Genomic DNA, 19175 nt, shown 5'->3' on the forward strand with positions numbered 1-19175 from the left:
TAATTATCTTTCACTTTAATAAAGAAAAAAAAAAGAATTAATTTGAAAAAAGGGAATAACGGTAGCTGAGTTTATCTTTTAAAATGCAACAGAACACATTATCTACCTATACTGCTAAGACTATTGTACGTGTAGTACGTTTGTCGTAATCATAACGAATTTCGTTCTAAGTTTCCCTTATTAAAACACCAATAACTAGTATATATTTGAACCCCATTTCTCCCCCACCCGCACCACCACCCCCACCCCCCCCCCCCCCCCCCCCCCCCCCCCCCCCCCCCCCCCCCCCCCCCCCCCCCCCCACCCCCCACCCCCACCCCCATCCCTAAACCCCTCCCCTTCAGAATAGTATTAGAGTGTCGACGTTAATACAATTTATAGTGAGATTGATAATTTGATGCTAAATCTTGTTCAATTTACTTTTTTTTCACAGATGTCATCAGACAGACGGTAAAACTGGCTACGTCAAATGTAATGGAAAAAACGTCCTTTGTCAAGTGCCGGAACGACATGGATTTACTCAGTTAATCATACAAAATAAGCAAACGGAAGATACAAAATAACAAACCGGTAACGAAAAGACATTAAATTGTTTTCTCATATAATTTAAATCCCCATCTTTGCCATTTAAACAATTATCAAGTGACAAAACCATGTGCTTTACAGAAATATCCGTTCTCTGCTCATGTCCGACATACTTCGTCTGATTTAATGAGGAATGACTTTTCTAAGATAAAAAAGTTATAATCATATCAAAACGCCATCACATCTGATAAGAAGATAAAATAACACGTTTGTAATTTATCTGACTTGACAAGCAGTCTATCTGATTAAACACCGAAATTTTCTCCGTCACAAGATTTTCATTAAAACACATTCATACAAACATCCTTTAAGGCTTAAAATCTCTCGACTGCGCACACATTATCGTTACAAACAACAATTTTGAAATGGACACGTCACAATTGGCGTCGTTAGTTACCGCACCTTATACAAATGTACAAAGAAATCTCAATCAATCGCGCGTAAAAAAATCGGATAAAGAAATTCTTTTTAATGAACGGTTTAACAGAAATGTGGAATCTAAAATTTCAATAAATCGAACCATTGATTTATCGATTTGGTTCAAAGTTGAATACGAAAATCGACTCTAAAAAGTATTATATTAAGGCTTAAAACAAAAACACATCTAAATTCCAAACATTCGCTTACAATCCAAAGCATCGAAATAAATATCGGACAAATGATCCGGATTTTTATGTTTGATTAAATCTTATTTTACGCTAGATAACAAGTACAAATATATTCTAGTCTATAGTTATAATTGATTGTTTTCATTTTGCGAATGTTGGAAAAAGATAAACACAGTATATTGAAAAACAATTTAAAACGTTAGATATTATCATTGTCGCACTGTTACTAAGGAAACGCGTTTAAATTCCGCCATAAACACAGACTTCCTATATACAAGGGGAGGTAATTCAAGATAAGTTATCAACACGATGAAAGTTTGATCTATGTGAAATAGTGATTTATTTAACAAATTGTATTCGCTCTCAAACTCAGATTTTAATAAAATGTATGAATTATTTTATATCAATTAACATTCATATGATATTAAAACATGAAAATATCTAATACACAAATATATGAATTCGTATGTTTTTTTTATTATTTATAAAAAAAATCAGTTTATTAATAAAACATCAATGAAATATCGTTATGAGAACCAAAATCTGAAAATTATTATCCATATTTAATATTAGTAATGAATTAAGAGTCAACAATGAATAAAAATATTCGTGTTACAAAGTAGACACACGGTTATATTGATAAAAAAGTGTCACAAATTAATTGGCGTAAACATTAATAAAACATTGATTTTAAATTCAAAAACATTTTAACAGTTAATACTTTAACAATTCACTGGCAACAATAATGACAAACATTTTAATGTCTTAAAAGGAAACGTCACAAATGTAGGACGTAACGATATACAATACATCAAATAAAAAATGTTCACAAAACGAAAAAAAAAAAAAAAGACTAAAAGTAAATGTGTTATCGTTTGGACGAATAAAATATTCTAGCTAAATAATATACACAAAATGGACACAGGTAATAAAAATAGATTAAAACCGGTTCCTATCACATCGGACAATGTAGACAAAAAATTACAAACATAACAACAGAGCCACATGATATAAATTTGTAACAAATGACGTCATACGATTAAAAAACAAATAAGACCTCCACACTAATTTCAAAATCACGTGACATCTTAACATTGTAAACTTGTTAAATGCTAACAAGAAGGTTTAAAAGTTTATTCTTAAAAGATATGAACAAAAAAAAATGCGTTCATATCTTCCCGATAGGATCATTCACGTCTGGATCTCGTCCATTTTGTTTATTATTTATTTCTGTGATACAATGAGAAAGAGAATTTGTTTATTAGTTTTTATCTTAGGAAGTCAGCTGTCTGTTGATAAATGTTATTTCGTCCCCGTTATACGATTCGTTTATTTGATGTAACGTGAATATCAATCAATCATGCATATCTTGTAGTTCAGCGATCGGAACGGGTTTTAAATCAACACAGATATAAGATATAGCAGATAGAACTCACAATTAATCTCGAACTGAAGTCAAAAAGAAGGATAATTATTCAACGAATGAATTCATGATCCGCAAAGGCAGGTTTACAGTTATGATATTAAATTCGCAGACGATTTTTTTAGATCTAAAAATTGTTACATAGAATATATAATTTGCAGCATCGACTCTTAAAGATCGCAAAAATAACAGTATATCGATGATAGTAATAAATTATTTCAAATTTTACAATAACGATTTGTAGACACGTTTAGATGTTTTCAAGTCATAATTAAGGGTATTGTATACTTAAATCTCCTCTTATGCGGCAAATGGATGTAATAATTATACTTTGATTTTATCATGATATATATTGATATCGCTGGGCTCTTGGGATTGATATTTCATCTTTCGTTAATTATATAATTATCTTATTTTAATCACATCTCTGTACACGTCATTTCATGCCCAGGCGAAAGAGAACTGATGAGAACGAAAAAATCAACGTTATAGCACCGGCATTAATTACATTATTGATCAACTCTATTTCATAATTTCATATCAAACAGATTGACGATTCAAACTCTCACAGAACAGTCCTGTTAGGAAATATTTGGTGAGGTTTAAGGATAAAACAATGTTGTTGCAACTATCATTATGCAAATATACAAGTAGGGGAAGGAAAGTCTATTTGATACTTGATAAGAAACACTTCGACGCTGAATTAAATTATCAAGTACCGTTACATTAGAATAAAGGATATCATTGCGAGGAAAGTTACCTATAAAGATTTGTGTTATAAGATTTAAAGTTTTCAAATTCGTCACGCAAATTAAGTTTTATTTAATTTTGAATAAAAGTACATCATCATAATGATCTATTTCATTTGCTACGTTTTAAATTATAATTGAATAACAAAAAAAATTGTCTGACCAGTTTTTTCTTCGTATAAAGAATTGATTCAAATTTATCTACAAAACACTTGTTTGAGCGCCACCTGGTATATGAACACATTTGCTTTAGAGTTATCCTTCTTTGACAGTATTTGACATTAACTAAAAGACAAAAGCGCACCTGAACAGGAAATCGATGGACGAGAAAATACCTCGTCGTGTGCATCAAAAGATTATCGCTGCAAAATCATCTGTTTAAAAAAATGTCTTAATTTGCATTCCCGTAAATATTCACATTTGAGAAGTTACAACTATATATATATCAATCAGCTCTTTTTATATTTAATTACGTGAACCTTTTTACCTCTTTATAGGAAACAGTGATTACCATCTGTGTCATCTACGCCAAATTCGTTATGGTGATATTTTATCTGTGACACGTTACACTTGATAAGTAAGATATATTCTGTATGTTCATTGTTTATTTATTCTCGTGGTTTTCAATGTTGTAGAGCCAAAATTTGTTTCATTTAGCAAGATAAACTCTACTATAGTGTGGTCGCTAGGCGCAGTGGTAACGCACTCGCCTTCCACCTAGCCGATCGGAGTTCGATTCCCGTAACGGTAAGGGTTTACCTGTCCGACCACGTGGGTTTTCCCCGGGTACTCCGATTTCCTCCCACAGTAAGACCCTTGCGCGCTTACATCCTGGCCAACAAGAGAGATTAGTATGAGTTGAAATAACGTATTTCGCAATTATTGTAAAATAAATAAAGTTTATATATATTTTTGGTAATGTTCGTTTAGAAACCCGTTTGAAATTAAACCACGCAAGTGTGAAAGTATATTGAATAAATGATGAAAGAACGGAAATTTTCAGCTAGACTGTACCTATTAAAAATATGTAAATAATCAACAAAACATGAAATTAGGTACCTGAATGCATTGATGTAGGCAAGGTGGCATACGATTTAACAAATATATCGTGTCGCTATATTAAATAACATATTGTGCGTACTGGGCCTGTTATTGCTATCGACGTCGTTTTATTTTTGACCGGTTGTCATATTTGTCTTCGACCAAAGAACAGACATATATTGTTATTAAAGTGGAAATTTTGATTTTCAATTTAGTCCAGTTACCATAATTAAGTGGATCATATACTTTATAACTGACATTATTATATTTATGTTTGAATGCACAAATTTATTTATATTGTAACTGAAACTGTTACATATCGATGTTAGAAGTAGAGATTTTAAGAAACATTTATCCCAGTGATTCATACTATTAAATGGTCTATTTATAGACGTATACCATGTATGGAAGTTATAATACATTTACTATAGGTGTCAAAATATCCTAATACATTGTATATGTATATAATGTTTGTGGGAAACGGACCTGTCTATATATGGATGTTTATGTATATAGGTATATAATGTTTGTGGGAAACTGGACCTGTCTATATATGGATGTTTATGTATATAGGTATATAATGTTTGTGGGAAACTGGTCCTGTCTATATATGGATGTTTATGTATATATGTATATAATGTTTGTGGGAAACTGGACCTGTCTATATATGGATGTTTATGTATATAGGTATATAATGTTTGTGGGAAACCGGACCTGTCTGTATATGGATGTTTATGTATATATGTATATAATGTTTGTGGGAAACTGGACCTGTCTATATATGGATGTTTATGTATATAGGTATATAATGTTTGTGGGAAACTGGACCTGTCTATATATGGATGTTTATGTATATAGGTATATAATGTTTGTGGGAAACTGGACCTGTCTATATATGGATGTTTATGTATATAGGTATATAATGTTTGTGGGAAACTGGTCCTGTCTATATATGGATGTTTATGTATATAGGTATATAATGTTTGTGGGAAACCGGACCTGTCTATATATGGATGTTTACTTGTTTTTATTTATTTTATTTACCGGTCAAAGTTTAACATAGATTACAAATGTCAATGACCTTGTTTATGTGTACAATATGTATATTGTTACCTACTTATCTTAAGATAGCTAAAAATTTAATCTTAAAATAGAAAAAAAAAGAGTTGAAATTGATATTTTTACATAAGATAGAGATTTTAAGCTCCTCTCTATACTGCTATCTATTTGTATGGTAAAAAAAATTCAAATACAAAGTTTATAAGGGATTATATACCTATATAAGTATACAAAAAATATATACATCCAAATATTTCATCGAATCTGGGTAAATGGAATGACTATGGGATACCAGCGACGATTTGTTTGTCATATAACACAAAAAAACTGGAGATATGATCATGAAAAAACGCTTGAGTAGGTAAAAAGGGCTTCTAATGCTAGTCAATTTTTGATTATGTTTTTTGAAAAATGTAATGTAACGAGTAGATATAATACTTAACCTTAATTAATTGAATCTATTAAGGCAAAATACCTGTGTCACATATCATAGTTATCTGATATTGATTGTTTGCTATTTGGCGATAGATATACCAGTACAATACACAATGACAAATAGTAAACATATTGTTTTACTTAGAGTAGACATGAACGGATAAGACAAGAGAAAAATGCCCAAAATTTATTACATACAAAAACACTTCACAAGGTTTTTGATTATAAAATCTGATACCAAATTGTACGGGTTGGAGAGCTTTTAAGAACTACAATCAAAATCAAGCGTCGATTGGCATCATTTCGCTAAAACTTGTTGTGGTACAACTGGTTCGAGAGTATGATGAGTTTTCCGGCATGTCGTCAGGGAACGAGGTTCTGATAGCACGACACACGCATGATGGGACCGTCATCCTGCTCTCTTTCTTCAGTTTCTGTCCTCTGTGCATCCAGCACAAGAACTGCCTGGTAGCCATTAGACGAAATTTACTGCAAATAAGGAAAGAGGAACTGTAGGATGACCCTACTGTAAGTGTTTTCAAACAATATAACATCTAACCTTATGTCAAAATATTGCTATTTTTAGTTCACTCTTCTCAAAATGGCTGCTGCAAACAGCTACATCTAATGACACAATGAAGGCTGTATATCACATTGCTCGCTTAATATTTTAATAATTCTGACAGAAAAAAATTGTTCAGGGATTTCTTAAATATCGAAAATATCGAAAAAGACAACCCATGAAAATTACAACCTTAATGATAATATGCAGTTATGTAGATCAATCTGACATAACTGTGCTACGCATGAAATAGGCAATATTATAAAACATTACATGTTTCGTTCTGTTTTGGTCACAGAAAAGGCAGAAATGAACAGGAAACGTGAAATTATAGTTTTTCAGTTTTCAAGAAAATGTTGAACCCTTGGAATGAGAACTGAACCTACATCAAGTTACAAATGTTTTTTTTTTTTTTTTTTAATAATCAACGTGTTATCGGAAAACACATTAATACACTAGAATATTGTTTTATAATTTCACATATATAGATTTTTTTAATTGGACATTTCTTTTGTTAGAAAATAAACATCTGCTACAAGTGGATTGATGTATGTCTTAGGTAAGTATATTTGAGCGGCTGATGACGTAGCAATCGTTATGCTTATGTTATGCCAAACCTGAAAACAAAAACATTTTAATATCTATATGATTTAATAGCAAATTGTAGAAAAAGGTCCTTGAATTGCAGCAGGCTGACATCTTTATGAAAACCAAAGAATACACGTTTATGCTATATAAGATATATTGATATAATTTCAAAATAATATGTGCTTTGCATGGTCATTATGTTTTAAAGTTATATCGATTTCTAAAATCACCCTTTTAAACTAAGATTTAAGTAATAAAACACTGGTATATACAAATATATTTTAAGTATTTGAATCATCTACATTTAATTTTAAACATTTAAACTGCAGAATACAAATTGAGCAGGATATTTTAATGCAGATTATGACTGTCTGCCTTGTGTTAAACAACAGCGATATTAGTAAAGTCTTTATATTAATTACAGACACAGATTTAAGTAAGCATTTAATGTCATCCTGTTACGAATTCTCTATTAGTGTAAAGAGTAAACGTCACTTTGGTTCATTAGCATACTCTCTGAGAAATGTTTCCGGTTTGATGTACCACAATATTTTCAATGGGACGCATATGGTAAGGGAGATAACTCTGTATTTCATGTAGCCATATATCCGAAATTTTTTAACTGTTTACTTAAAAGTGGATATAAAATTGGCATTTTTTGTGTTAAATACGGTGATACAATGTTTTAAAGGTATATTCTTGAACCAGGCGTTTCAATTTACTGGATGTGTACGCTGCGGTTATCTGAAAACATCACTGAAGTTTATACTTAATGTTATCATCCTAAAAAATTAATTTTAAAACAGATAATCTTACGTCATCAAAGCGTGAAATGATAGAAAGTTTGATTACCTTAATGATTCAATTATTCAAATACGTCCAAAAATGATAAAAACGATAAATATCTGATAAAGTTATACTGAAATATCTTATATAGTTACACTGAGATACCTGATATAGTTACACTGAGATACCTGATATAGTTACACTGAGATATCTGATATAGTTACACTGAAATATCCTATATAGTTGCACTGAAATAGAGTTACACTGAAGTATCTGATATAGTAACACTGATATAGTTACACTGAAATATCTGATATAGTTACACTGATATAGTTACACTGAAATATCTGATATAGTTACCCTGATATAGTTCTAATATAGTTACACTGAGATATCTGATATAGTTACCCTGATATAGTTACACTGAGATAGTTGCTGAGATAGAGTTACACTGAAATATCTGATATAGTTACACTGAAATATCTGATATAGTTACACTGATATAGTTACACTGAAATATCTGATATAGTAACACTGATATAGTTACACTGAAATATCTGATATAGTTACACTTATATAGATACACTGAAATAACTGATATAGTAACACTGATATAGTTACATTGAAATACATGATAGTGTTACACTAATATAGTTACACTGAAATATCTGATATAGTTACACTGATATAGTTACAAAGAAATATTTGATATAGTTACACTGATATATCTGATATAGTTACACTGATATATCTGATATAGTTACACTGAAATATCTGATATAGTAACACTGAAATATCTTATATAGTTACACTGAGATACCTGATATAGTTACACTGAAATATCTGATATAGTAAACACTGATATAGTTACAATGAAATATCTTATATAGTTACTGATATACTGATATAGTTACACTGAGATACCTGATATAGTTACCCTGATATAGTTACACTTATATATCTGATATAGTTACACTGAGATACCTGATATAGTTACACTGAGATACCTGATATAGTTACCCTGATATAGTTACACGGATATATCTGATATAGTTACACTGAGATACCTGATATAGTTACCCTGATATAGTTACACTGAAATATCTGATATAGTTACACTGATATAGTTACACTGAGATACCTAATATAGTTACCCTGATATAGTTACACTTATATATCTGATATAGTTACACTGAGATACCTGATATAGTTACCCTGATATAGTTACACTGAGATATCTGATATAGTTACACTGAGATATCTTATATAGTTACACTGATATATGCACGCTAACGGACGCAAATTCATTATGGTTACAAAGTAAATATAGATTATAAAACGATCGTGTCCTTATTTTTTAATATAACTAATGAATAAAGAAACAAAAACAAAACAAGGATTAAGATAACCATAGAAAGTATTAAAACTTCAGGCAGAGTTTGAAAGTTTCTTCAATAACAAACACATCAGGATAAGAATAAATTATCAATAAAATTGTTCATTGAAAATGAGAGAAATTCTTAGAATTATGAAATTTACGCATTTATGGTTCATGATTGTTCATTTATTTATGGAAAATTGACTTCCTGAATCGCCTCCTAGATCCCTATATGAAAGGTCCCTTATATCAATTATAATTCATGGAAGGAGATCACAGCTGTATGATGATTTTCACTGTATCAAATATATATTTATTTATGTTAAAAAATAATACCGGGATATGCTATTCGCTTGGATGTCTTTTGGAAAAAATCTTTTAAAATGGTATATCGATACGCTGTCTTACAACATGTTCAGGATATTTATCATTGATTAACATCATAAAGCGTACAATGTAATTCATTGTCTGTGTATAATGATTGATATAGTCATACCAATAAAGGAAAACAAGTGGTATAACTAGATCCGGAAATAGGTGAAGCCTGGCTCCATTACAATACACATGGACCTAACTCGTCCTTAGCAAAGTTTACCTAGATACATTTGTTGTTCGTCATTTTATGAACATTCAGTTTGACATTCGAATCATGCGTCCGTAATCCTGTAACCATGCGCATGCTCAAAACCTGTATTTTGTGTCAGGATCAAACACTTGATTGATGTATCTGAACTTTTGATTTTAGATATCTGGAGGAATTTGGGAAAGAATTCAAATGTTGATGTTTTTCTTCCGAACACTTTCATAATTTAAGCAAATTTAACGAAAGTTGGGCTGAGAACACATTTCATGAAAAAGGGCGAAGGTTTTTGTCTTATATAAAATGTCCGTATTCAATCATTTATTACAGAAATTCAAGAGTAGTCGTAAAGATGTTTTATGTTTTTAATTCGTGTCCATTAAATGTTTTTAATTTTGTGCAATTTATACTTATAACCGTTTAATATTAAACATATATATAAAGAAAAAGAATAGATATACAATATAGATTAAAGCGAAGTTTGTCTTATCTAGAAGTTTGATAAATAAATCACAGAAATATTGCAAGCGACATATTAGAGACGTAAAGGTTCAAATTATTAAACAATTACAAATTGGCGGCAAATGTAATATCCAATATGTTGTTTATCTTTTTCTTTCGTAATTTCTTAAACTCATATCAACACTTTAACGAAACGCTGATAACTTTAACAAATAATATGTGAATATAGATAAATTGATAGAAAAGAACAATAAAAATCATAACATATTGGGTATGACGAATTTTAAAAAAATTACTATACTTTTAATTAAATCAGTCACTGAACCATGCTCGCAGTAACTCCCATAAAGCAAAGATAACTATTAAAAAATTGTAGATTTTTTAATGCTTTGAATAAACTCCTTTGGTACTTAAATTCATTTTAGCTTTTATCTGTTACTTGTTTCGTGTATATATAAATTCGCAGATGCATATTACCCAATTAATTAAACGAAACAAATTCCCCACGAATATTAACAAATATACAGTAATATATAACAGTAAAAAAGAACAGCGCATGGATTGAGATTTAGGCTTTACAAAAGACACACAAGTGTATATCAATTTATAAGGCAATTTACAGATACAGTGTAGGGTAGGGTGAAACCATGAATGAACTTTCATCATACAGCCGTTTCGTCCTTCTGAAATTCGTTAGTGATGTAAATATTCTAAATTATTTCAACCTAGCAGGCAATTAAGTCATGAAAATCGTGATATCGTAGGTTCAATTTGCCATTCTTTGTTAAGATTACAATTACTTTCAAAATTAAGTGAAAATCATTACTGACTATGAAGTATTATTTTTCCATTATACAAAGAATGCAACATTTAATTGCAATTGACAAAAAAATCAGGTTTTTGTCGAAAATGATGTAAGCAAAGCAGAAATGGGGAAAAAAATAATGATTTACACACCTTTATTATATTTCTAGGAAAATTGCTATTTTTATAGTTATGGAGGATATCACCAAAAAGGTTATCAAGGAGGCGCTCTGTTGATTACTCCTGGTCGAAATTATTGTAAATGGGGAAACACCACTGTTGGAGTCGAAGTAAAGATACTGAATTTGTGAACTTGAACTGAGTTGACCTATGTCACAACTTATTACATCTAGCCTTGGACAACGACCACCAAACCCGGTATAATCTGATTACAATTCTGTTATAAGCGAGGCATTGATCTTTAATCGATCGGAACACGAAGAGTAAACCAACTGTTGTGTAGCAGTCATTAGTTAACAAAAACTCAATTTGAAACAGAAATCACGCTGATATACAAGACAACATTACTGACGACCAGAATGGGTTATCTCCCTTTAAACAAGTGTGCAGCGAAATTTTCATAATTTTAAAATCATACAATCACACAAAAGCACACTAATATTATGTTTTAGTTTATCCAGAACTTGATTTTCGTCTACTACACTAACATCAAGATTTCAATTTAATATTTGTAGCAGTTTATACAAAGTATTTCACAGGAAAATTGAAAAGATAGCTTAGTAAACATAGTCTTGATGTCGCAAAGTTTCCAACAGAACATTTGTTACTTCAATGAAATTGGTTATTCTCTAAATGGCTTTCTTATCTGGGCTTATAAAATGTATTACAGCTTTTGAAATGAATGTACCCAAAGACAAAAAAAAATACAGAGAAAACAGGACATTACCTTGACAAAGTCAATTTTGATATAAATACATATACTCCAATTCCAGATCGGAACAATAGTAAAACAGTTCACACCACAATTAGGAAGAATTATGCAAGGTAATAAGATATACGAGTAATGGGGGATATGAAAAAAATTAGACGTCACTTACCACGGACTGAGGTCAACAGGTGCAGCGCCTCGTTGTCGACGCACCAACATCACGTGAATGAAGACAGAAACAAGGACCTCTTTATTGAGCACTACGTCCATGAAGTCTTTAGATTTTGTGAGACAAGTACCCTCCTCTTGAAAAATGCCAAACAATTCCAGTTGTCGGCAGCAAAGTCGTCTTTGTCTGTCGGCGTCCTCACAATGTCCACATTTACACCAAGACTGGTCGACGACGTCGGCCCTCTCAATCAGCACACGCCCCTCTGCGCATGCTTCACCGTTGGTCTGTAGAGAAAAGGTTCCTCCGTCGTATTTTAGTGCACGTGTTATCGTAAATGGTAGATATTTCACTCAAGCGCACGTTTCATACATATGATTTGCAAATGTTATTTACATTATGAAATATCCAGAATTCATCGGATATTATATGATTTTTACAAATGTATTAGAGTACCTGATATCGATACGACCGGTAAACCGATCTATCTTATACCAGAAGTCTGATACACGTAAATATATAGCCTTATTGTGATACAGATGATATCAACGATTTAACACGTATCACTGTCACTATTTATGACACACGATCACACATATGACACAGCTACACGATCGCGTTAGAATACGTAACACGATATAACAGCCATCATACTTTGTACATATAAAATACATGGTATCGTATTTATTTAAAAATAATACGTATAACGCTAAAAATATCACTATGACTTCATTCATGTCTGAATCAGTAGTACCAATAATTATAAACAATGGGAATTTCATTACAGTCAGGATAACTTATCAATTAGCATTATCAAATAAAACAGAATTTTCAATATGTATCACAATAGAGAGTGTTTGATAAGTCACAGTTACAGCAGCAACGATACATTTGTAACAGTTAAAGATATATCGGTAATATGTATGTATGTATGTATGTATGTATGTGTGTGTGTGTGTGTGTGTGTGTGTGTGTGTGTGTGTGTGTTTGTGTGTGTATGTGTGTGTGTGTGTGTGTGTGTGTGTGTGTGTGTGTGTGTGTGTGTGTGTGTGTGTGTGCGTGCGTGCGTGCGTGTTGTGTTTGTAAACGAAGTACTCTCGATGCAAGTCAAATACTGATCACGATTAATGTTGAAGCTTTAAACGTTTTTTTCAATAATAAAATACTACGATACACCTAATATCCTGAATCGCTTATTATCACAATTCACTTAATATCATGATATCTGTATGCTTAATATCATGATGTATGTATGCTTAATATCATGATATCTGTATGCTTCATATCATGATATCTGTATGCCTAATATCATGATACATTTGATCACCATAACATTATATCAGTATAGATTTTTATCATGTTTTTATGTTTTTATCATGTTATGGTGATGATATCATAACATTTAAGCATTTAATACAATTTTATCAAACTTGTGATATTTCAAATATGTTTTTATAATTTTTTTCCCGAAGTGAGGCCGCTTTATATTAGTTGTGCGTAAATATTGTGAAATTAAACAAATAATATTCAATAACATAATGTAATTCATTATTCCCATTTTCCTATGTGGTCGCTTCAATATATCTTAACGGTCATAGAATTTGTAACTCAAATCTGCATTGCAGGAACTTTACAACTATTACGACTTTTGACGAATCGTAGAGATAACATTTCAATACCGATGTATTTCAAACAGACGAGATATCCTTCTCGTCAAATCCTGATTATATTCAATGCTATATATGTAAGCTATGACATACAGGAAGTTGTTGAATGGATATGGGTGGTTTAAGACAATATAACTATATTACATTATACTGTATTACATTATATTATATTGATAGAATACTATCATGATGATTGGTTAATGGAAATACTACACATGATATGATTGGCTGATGGAAATGCTACTATTGATATAATTGGTTGCCGAGAAAGCTGATATAGAAATGAACGGCTGATGAGAATGCTATGGTTAGCTAATGGTCCGCTCGTAACTATAAAACCGAGAGAGGAAAATACTTCAACGGATGTCATTGGCTGATGGCAAATTTACTAATTATATGATTGGCCGGAGGAAATACTACAATGACTATGATTGGCTGAAGAGATACTACAATGGTTATGATTGGCTGAAAAGATACTACGATGGCTATGATTGACTGATGAAATACTACAATCGCTATGATTGGCTGACGAGATACTACAGTGGCTATGATTGGCTGAAGTGATACTACTATCACCTACCCTGTTTAAGCTCACGCTGCTTCCCTGCCTTTTAAGCTTCTTGTCGTTTTCCATTGAACCAAACATGATGTCTTCCCATCGTACCCGCCAATTCATCTCCGCTAACTCTGCCTCCAACTTGATATGTCTAAACGGAAAAGACAAATGGTACAATGATGATTGAAAATATATTTGTCATAATACAAGGAACATTCATTTCAAAATATGTCATCATGAAACAAGCGTCTTTCCATTTCTTTTTTCTTATCTCTGGTTGGCTAAAGTAAAGATGATCAAGTCACGACTTCCACTAATCCCACGCCAGGTTGTGAAATTATTTCAAATCATCTTCATAAAATTAGTATTCACTGGCAGTATATAAAAACAAGGGGAAGTTGTGACATTCCATAACTATGCTCTCTAATATCAAAAACAAAGGTCATATACACATCTACCAAATAAATGAATTTATATAATTTTAATATAATGACAATATATATATAAGCATGGATTAAGAACAATTAACGAGTTATTTTTTTTTCCAATATCGAGACATTCCCTTGTGAATATCATTTCCGTCCAGCCAAAATATTTGTTCGCTTGCAAAATTTGTCAACCTGTGATGTGTCGAAAAGTAGAAAAATCAATCATGTCCCTGAGAAGTTCACTTTGTCTATCTGTATATTCATATCTTAATAAAAAATGTTATTAAGAGATATCAATTTTGAATAGATAGATTACTGACAAAAAATTGTCATCAATCAGCTTATCGTAAATCAATAATCAATTGTTACAAGTTCATGATTATGACGTCATAGTCATAACAATGTCAAGAGAAAAAAGTACTTATGACGTCATATCATAAATAGCTAATCTATATTCATTTAGTGATGTCTTCCTTCCACAGGAATAGACTACGTGTAGAGTATTTATATATAGATTCGTAGCCATTCATTCTGTCACTGAATTCTTTAGTACAGCGCGGGGAACTGTATAAAGGCTCAGCTTGAATTTTTTTTTATTTTGTCTTCTCTGTTCTAAGACTTTTTTAAAATTAAAATGAGAGAGGCAAAAGTCTTTTCACATGATTACATTATGTTCATGATTTTTCTTGTATTCTTTAATTTCAGTTATGGCGAAAATATATTATACCGCGGGATACATCTGATATTAAAAACAACAGCACGATGCTGCCAAAGTCAAAATCAATAAAACTAGACATAATATAAAGAAAAGAAATATTTCAAAGATTTCAAACTCCTGTTTAAAAAAAACTGCCGAGAATAAGACTTGGTATCTTACTTTCAAAAAAAAATTTCAAAAAGAGGATTTAATGTCGAATACCTCCGTTCTTTGTTTTCTCTTGCACCTTGCACGAAAATGGTAAGGTTACTAGACGGTATTGAAGGAAAAATGTCCCACAGGTACATAAGGTATGTGCAATCATAGTAAAGGTCAGGATATTTAGGGGCAATAAATTGTAAAAACAAATTGACAATCAGACTTCGGTTTAAATATCTTTTGCCGCCTGAAAACATTAAAATGAAAACATAATATAAGTCGATTTCTACATAGATCCTTTGGGAGACTCTCACAAAAAGCAAGTCTACAGTTGTCAAAATTGATACAAATATCCCGATGACTTCAGGGTTTTACTGATCAAATGTGCTACCAGAACAGCCAAACAGCATTTTAAACAGTTAAGCGTATTTTCAACCAAGCGACTTTCTGATGGAATTGATACTAAAAACAACACGAAAACGACGAATAAGTAAAAAAAAACCACAAAATTTCATCTCAACTTTGCTCGGTCAAAATATAAACAAAAGTAGCATTGACACAGTAACGCTTGAAACAGTCTGATGAGAATATAAAAGGGTGTTAAAAAAGGGTAAACATTGTCTTCTTCATCAACGACACCTGTCACGTAAATCCTAGTGAATCCAATTAAGTAATACCACCATTCGTAAGGTAAACAACAACAAACCTACCAGCCATACTACCTGGCATGGAAAACATGTCACATTATATACAATAAAAAACGGACAAATTTCTTTGATGAAAAAGATGACATTGAAGTGTTTGAATATAGAATTATTGGCGACAAGGAGACCAGATGCAAACATCACTGTTGCGTGAAGGAGAAACCAGTTTGAGAGAATAAAGAGGAAACATCTCGAGTCATAAAATTCTCTCAATGGTTAAATGCTCAGAAGGCAAGGACAATACTACAGCTCTGTATGACATTGGTGTGCATTATTGGTTTTAACCTGAGCAGGTTTTCTCATCAAAATGTTATTTACAAAATTACATACTACCCCAGCAGGCATTTTACGTCAAATTTACGTCGGATTTGGACTTAATCCTGACGTCAGGATTACGTCAAATATTGGTCAGAAATGAAAGTAATATTGACGTAAATGTTTGACATCTATATTATGTCAGTATTTACGTCAGATTTTCGTCATTTATTAGTCAGAATTAGTCAGAATCTGACTTCAGATGCGTTACGTTGCGGATGCTTTGAAGAATTAAAAAGTAATATTAATAAAATAAATCAAAATATAGTTCCTCTTACAAATTTTATTTATAGCATAATTGCACAAAAATTATATATGTATCATGACAATAATCAACAAATTTACAAAAATGACAAGAGCGACAAAAGAAATTATTCATGACATGATCTTCATTGTTTAAATATAACAAAACTAGTCTTAAAGACAATAAAAACAAGCTTCTGTATATATGAACTCTCGTGTGTAAATTTTCGATCAAAGTCATTATTTTAACACATGCACAATAGAAACAAAATATTCATTTTCTTTTCAAGATTTTACAATAAACAAGAATTGGAAAAAAAAACTTGACAAAGAAATTATTGTAATAAAATATTGAAAACCTAATTTATAAATACATACACAAAAAGCAACCATGAAACATTCCAAATGCACAAATTACAAAATGTTTGAAACATAAAATGTTCATATTAATTCTCTGTTAGAGTGAGCCCCTAACAAAATTAATGTATATTTTATTATAATACCAATAACTCTTAAAATTAAGATTTGTATACCATATTTCCCATGAAAAGTTGACAATGTTTTCCCAATACATGAATGTCACAATATGTTACAAGAAGGACTTCAAATTATTAAATACAAATAAGAGATAATAAAAGAGGAAGTTTTCCCATGAAACTTTATGCCTGAAAATAGGTTTGCAATATTAAATATTGATTGTTGGTACAGAGATTCATGTAAATAAATGTTGATAACATTATTTACTGGTGTCTTCCTCCTCCACTTCTCCTGTCGGGCACATGTTTTAATGTGTACCCGATCACTGCTTCCAGGTCAGCGTCTCTGCAGTCTGTACACCTTGTGTGCTTTCTGAAAGGATCAATGCAATAGATCTTAATACTAATGTAACATTTGTTGTTCTTTATTTTATTCTAGTATTGCATTTAATGTTAAAAAATATTGCAATGGGGAAGAAAATTGATTCCTTTAAAGATTTAAAGAAGAATGTAGGATATGAATATTCTACCCAAGGTGAAGAAGTTTGGGTTATAACATTTTTTTCAATTTCAAAATATTTATTGTTAATAAATAGTATACATAACAAAATATATAACATATTATAAATAAATAGTCTAAAGTTAGTATTAACAATGGGATTGAGTCTTTTCCCAAATGATACCGGTATATTTTAAATTAATTAATATATTCATTTTTTTTTATAATAGGATGGTATTTTCAGTTTATAATAATAAAGAGAGAATAAAGAAAAGAAAATAAACCACTCACATACTCACTCCCACACTACATCCACAACTACTTAAGTATACTAAATATTTTAACTATAGGATTTGTATGTATAAATTATTACTTGTAAATTGAGAATCTTTTATTTTTTTTAATAAGAACTAGTATGATAAAGTATAAAACTACTAAATTCATCCGACATTCCAATGATACCATAAAGCAAAGCAATAAGGTTAACATTTCCTAATAAATCATATACTGAATTAACATGATGTCTAACATGTGAGTAAAGAGGACACTGGAAGAAAAAGTGTATAGCATCTTCAAAATTTGCACCACACATACAGGAGCCATTTGGGTTATAACCTTTGAAGCCTCCGTTAAGACCCCAACTTATACACCCTTAGGTAGAATATCCATATCACACATACCTACATTTGTACATTAACTATTTTTCTCTCAAAATATCAGCCAATTTTGTCAAAATATTGATGTATGCACAGTAAACCTGGTTAAAAAATCCCAAAACAATTCAACTTGTGAAAATGATTTATAGATACGTTATATGAAAATTTTAGCAAAAAAGTGCTGTATCTCTTTGTGTATTCTGTATGGCTAGAAGTAGAGAAAATACTGCTGGTTATTGCATTACTTTCACTCGAGTTGGTTATTTTTTTTAAAGTTACAAAAGATACAAGCTTTAGCGAGTTTCTATCATAACTTTTGAAACATAACTAGCCTATTTCGAGTGAAAGAAATACCATATCCGGTGGCCACGAGTTGTGTAACCTCGTGTAATCTGTAAAGTAAAATTATAACGGTGCAAATTCAGACATTGAGCGATAAACCAACTCACCTTTTCCGAGAATGAAGCAAAATAAACCAGCTGTAGACAAAAATCCAAACGTAAATGTAAAAACATTCAAAAACCGATGTGACCTCGTTTCCCGCCGTAACACTCAGCGCCCGCTAGAATTTTCAAATGACAGGAAGTATGAACGAACTACTCCGGTGATGATATTCATATCGTTCCATATTTTACTAAAAGTAGTTGAATTTTTAAA

At 31.2% G+C, this 19175-nt stretch overlaps 1 protein-coding gene across 2 annotated transcripts in view; it reads right to left on the reverse strand.

Annotated features, from left to right (window-relative positions):
- Window positions 1-19175, reverse strand: part of LOC132553699 (atrial natriuretic peptide receptor 1-like) — a 144373-nt gene that overhangs the window by 53067 nt on the left and 72131 nt on the right. For both annotated transcript variants that reach the window (XM_060217965.1, XM_060217964.1), the window contains exon 8: window positions 14366-14492. In XM_060217965.1, coding sequence (XP_060073948.1) covers window positions 14366-14492 — 127 coding nt within the window. The remainder of the gene's footprint in view (window positions 1-14365; window positions 14493-19175) is intronic.

This window comes from Ylistrum balloti, unplaced genomic scaffold, assembly GCF_031769215.1.
Source record: "Ylistrum balloti isolate Yb309-2 unplaced genomic scaffold, AGI_CSIRO_Ybal_v1 Utg370344, whole genome shotgun sequence".
In the NCBI taxonomy this organism is placed as follows: Eukaryota; Metazoa; Mollusca; class Bivalvia; order Pectinida; family Pectinidae; genus Ylistrum; species Ylistrum balloti.